The 4,438-nt window shown below is 30.4% G+C and overlaps 1 protein-coding gene across 1 annotated transcript; it reads right to left on the minus strand.

Annotated features, from left to right (window-relative positions):
* Positions 1–327: 327 nt before the first annotated feature.
* LOC137926652 (GILT-like protein 2) lies at positions 328–3,886 on the minus strand. Its single transcript, XM_068770322.1, has 5 exons — positions 3,750–3,886; positions 3,603–3,676; positions 2,739–2,912; positions 1,797–1,970; positions 328–1,116 (listed from the first exon to the last, which is right to left on the minus strand). Exons 1-5 carry the CDS (start codon positions 3,805–3,807, stop codon positions 889–891), a joined length of 708 nt encoding a protein of 235 aa, XP_068626423.1. The 5' UTR covers positions 3,808–3,886; the 3' UTR covers positions 328–888.
* Between the last annotated feature and the right edge of the window lie 552 nt (positions 3,887–4,438).

Below are 4,438 nucleotides of genomic sequence, written 5' to 3' on the forward strand. Positions count from 1 at the left end.
TACAAATTAAAAGATTCCGCATGGCTTGCAACTACGGAGATAAAGCGCCTGGCGTACAAGTGCTTTCATGTCTGGCCTGTCTTGTGAACGTGTCTATTAATTTGCAGGCGCATAAGATGCGATGGCTTCATCTCGCAGGACGTAAATTGCAAATTGAAGGCCGCATTTTTCTTTTTTATTGCACAAGATTTTCATTTCTTTTTATTACTCACGACGTATTAATTATGCAAAACAATGTTTTGAAACGTATTTTTAATAACATTTTTTTAACGTATAATATGTTTTTATTTTCTTAACAACGCGAGCCATGAACACTAATACACAAAATTATAAAAAAATGATAGTTTATTTGTTAACATAAGCATTTATTATACTGGTTAATTGATTATATACTTATGATCTTTAAAGGGATTCACTCTAATAGCCGATGTGTCAGCAAAAACCTGTAAAGCTTCAACATCTATACGTTACCACTCTGTATAAAGATATAACTCTATAATGTGTGATATTTCTATAGGAAAGCGATAGGTAGCTTCTTGCAGTACAATGTTTGCAGAGACAAATAATAAAGAATAATTGTTTTATATGTAGAAATCGAAATTATGAGAACGCTTTTTCTTGCTATACGCCAGTTAATTTTAGAAAGGGTATTCCATACATTTATTAACAGTAAATTAGATTTACATTTGCCCTTTTAAAGCAATTACACTTAAAACCTATCAACCTGAATGTTTCACACCATAATAAATATTGTATCATACATATTGTATTAATATTATATATAACATATTGTATACGCACATATATCTATTAATTGACATTAAGAGATGTATGTGTGGGTGTAGATAAAGTTATATAAATGTTAATAAATTTATTCAAAGTATTTTGCTAATAAACGAAAATCTTACATCCTGGTGGTGGACTTGTGAGTGTTGCACAAATATCCGCTATTAAGTTCGTACCATTGCTGTGCACACCATTAATCAGTATATGAGGTACGTATTTAAATGACGTCATTTTCGTTCGCTGTCCATAGTAATTATGTAAAAATATTCCAGTTTTATTTTTCGCACAGTCTTTTACAGAGCTGACGTTAAAAGCTAATGAGGCGCCACACTGAAAAGGTATATGTTTAAATATATTTATGAACAGGTAACACTTTTAAAAATAGAATAGAAATTGAAAGTATTTACAAGTATTAAAATATCAAAATTGCAAGCTATTATCTTTTTATTACATTTAAGTTAATATTATTATCAGATATGTTTTATTAGTATCAGACAGTTTATGCTGCTACTGAGGAAATTAATACAAATTTGCAAGCACATCTAAGGCAAGAATCATTCTTCAAATATGTCATACGTATACAGGGTGATTGGTTACAAGTGTAAAAGCTTTAATGGAGTGAATATATAGTTCAAATTGCTATCAATGCTATGGTACACCCTATTCAAAACTAAATGATTTCAGAAATAATAAATCGCGTAATGAAAACACAGTAATAAAAAGAGTTTTCCAAATTCGAATTACTACATATTAAAATCAATAATGGTTTAAAAGTACAGATGTCTTCGCAGACTTCGTATTGTCAGAACTTATTAGCCTGTCATGTTCCAATAGAAAAAATAAATTAATGAAATTTATTTCAGAGCGATCACTTTATACACGGTTATTGAAAATAGGCGTAAAAGCTTTTAACAAATGAGCTACACATATACTTATGTAAAGCTTTTATACCTATAATAAATTGTCATTTATATTTTATATAATAAAGTAAATATTGAATTTATGCTTACTTTACTCGCTGCTACATCGTCTGAGCCCTTGTCTGTGTGATCCAAATCCATTAAACACATATTAAAGATGTGTGCGGATTTCTCAGAAGAGAAAATATCTAATGCACACGCATGTAACTTGTTTCCATAACATTCCAGCGGACCGTGATGACATTTAAAGGTGTAGTATTCTGACTGGAAGAAAGATTTTATTTTGCTTAATAATGTTGAGCATCACTCAATGTAGGTATTGTATACGAAGTTTAGTCTTAATTTCTTTTGCGAGAGGGCCTATTATAACAGTTTTATATTGTTATTGTTGATACAAACTAAATAGTACTTTTCAGGTGTTCTATGAGCGTAACTGTGTTTTCTATATTTTATTCAGATTCAACTATTAAACTTAACACTATGAATACTTGATAAAATTAATACATTCATGACCTAGTAAAAAAAGAACTTATTTTGATTCGTTCTCTCCTGCACGAGACTCTTAAAGTTACGTACTAAAGCTATGATCATTATTTCTTCCAGGCAACAGTGACTAAATCAGTTCAATCTAAAAGTTTTTTTTTTTATTACGAAGCTAATGATATAATTACGCCTAAAAGTAACGAAGAAAGCGGATTTTGAATATTAAATGCCATCAATTGGTTATTGTTTGGTTGGAAAGTTGCGGTGGTAGTGGGCTATATGATGCGCTGAACAAAGGCCGCTGGACGACGCTGGAGACGAAATTTGTTGCTAATAATTTTGGAATCCTATTAGAAATCTTAGGAAAATGCGCACTAGTGGATATTCCAAGGTTGAAATGATGATGATTGTTTTACGTACACTAGTGTCAGAATGATGTTTTTTTATTATAAAATTTGTATAAACAGCGTGCTCCACATATTACAGACATATTTACCTTTAAAATATAAACCTTTAATAGCTATATCGACGTCTAAAACATTTACTTACGGAATCTACAACTTTTGTGGTCGCTTTCCCATATGGTATCAGGCGAACGTCCAAGTACGGTTCCAATAATTCGTATGCTGCTACTAATTGTGATGTCATAAAGTCACGTGAGTCTTCACAGAAACTCTCATAATATATGGTTAGATAAACGGTTTCCATAGGATTCCGGGATTGCTAAAGCCAAATAATTAACATCTTTCAATTCATCTCTTTCTTTTGATATTGACGCTGATAGCCTTGCGGGCTGTCATAGCTTCGTCGAAAGAAGTTCTCGGAAAGAGCGGTCCGCGATATAATCTTTTAATTGAATAAAGTTAAAAATTGACAGTAAAATGTAATTTTTTTATTTATTTGACTACTTTAACGGCGTATAATGATAATGAAAAATATTTCTTGTATGATTGAGCGTTGCAACATTCGAAATGCTCGGAATGCAATGTAATTTTTGTGCAATTATAAATTTGTTAAAACATTTCGGAAAAAATTTTACTGCTTCAGTTCGCTATCAAGTCCAAAATTGTTGTTATTATGAACTTGGCGTAACCTTTAATCTCTCGTGTCTCCGGACTTATGTGAGAATAATAACAACTTAATGGAACAGACAAATCTACGTGCCTTGTCTTTATTGGCTACGATAACGTAAGAAAATATAACTTAAAAATGTATCTTTATAAAAAATTGATGCAATAGTAAGGTGGCTAACAGAGTTTAGATAGTGTTCCTGTTTCATTAAGGGAAAAATCACAATTTTTAAGTTAAACCTAACCAATCGCAGTATTTTTAATTGACTTATATCTCAAGTATTTAGATTGCATCACCAGCCACCATTTTTACATTGGAATAAATAACATTAAAGTTACTCACTTCATTTCGCATATCAGGATATGAATGGAGTAATTTATTATAAGAAATCAATTTCCGGGGTATTGTTTTCCAGTCTATAAATCGGAAAACAATAATTACAAACAGTATTTCACACAAATTAATAAAAATATTCACCGGAAATCTCACCTAAATTTCCACTTGTTTGTTGGAACATAAAAATTAAAAATATAATACAACGAAACATTGGACCACTTATTAATAATGCTTAATAATGTGCAGTTAAACCAGTATTTTGTTATAGTGGAAACGCTTGTCATGCGTTTCGATAGCTTTTATATGTGATTCAGTCGATAAGCAACCGTGTTGAATCCATTTTATTTAATACTTCACCGTAAGAGGCAAAATTAAATTCTTCCTATCGCTTTTCATGCGTTTAACGGCATAACAAATGCTACCTTTCAAGAACACGTTGCACGTGAGGTGAGGTTTTTTTGCCCTCTCCGAAATAAATAAATTTCTACTGTTAATAAAAATTAGTTATACGTATCAAAAACAAACCTATCAGCCCATTTCATTGATTGTGAGTTACTTTTTAGCTACAACATTAAATAATATAAGTTTTTTTTTATTAAATAGGTATTAACAATTGTATATTTTACGAGGGTTCACATTTACGAATTAAGATTTAAGGTTCAATCAATATTCTATTACGCGAATAAGGAGCATTCATTTACCTTTCAACGTGCATTATAAATGTATCCTGATATCAATGGAAATATAAATTGTAAAATGATTTACAATAAATTATTAATAATAAATGTATTGTTTGTATGAACATAATATGTATACATAAATTAATATTGGTAATAAAGTGG

Source organism: Battus philenor, unplaced genomic scaffold (assembly GCF_028537555.1).
Source record: "Battus philenor isolate CCGP_79_NKW_IND1 unplaced genomic scaffold, ilBatPhil1.0.hap1 SCAF_3, whole genome shotgun sequence".
Lineage (NCBI taxonomy): Eukaryota > Metazoa > Arthropoda > Insecta > Lepidoptera > Papilionidae > Battus > Battus philenor.

Bases quoted from the DNA above. Each gene is read 5' to 3' on its own strand.
- LOC137926652 (XM_068770322.1), bottom strand. From the start codon at position 3,807: ATGTTTCGTTGTATTATATTTTTAATTTTTATGTTCCAACAAACAAGT. The intron at 3,677-3,749 runs GTGAGATTTCCG...TCCGATTTATAG, and splicing joins ACAAACAAGTGGAAATTTAG to ACTGGAAAACAATACCCCGG. The intron at 1,117-1,796 runs GTAAGCATAAAT...ATACCTTTTCAG, and splicing joins ACGATGTAGCAGCGAGTAAA to TGTGGCGCCTCATTAGCTTT.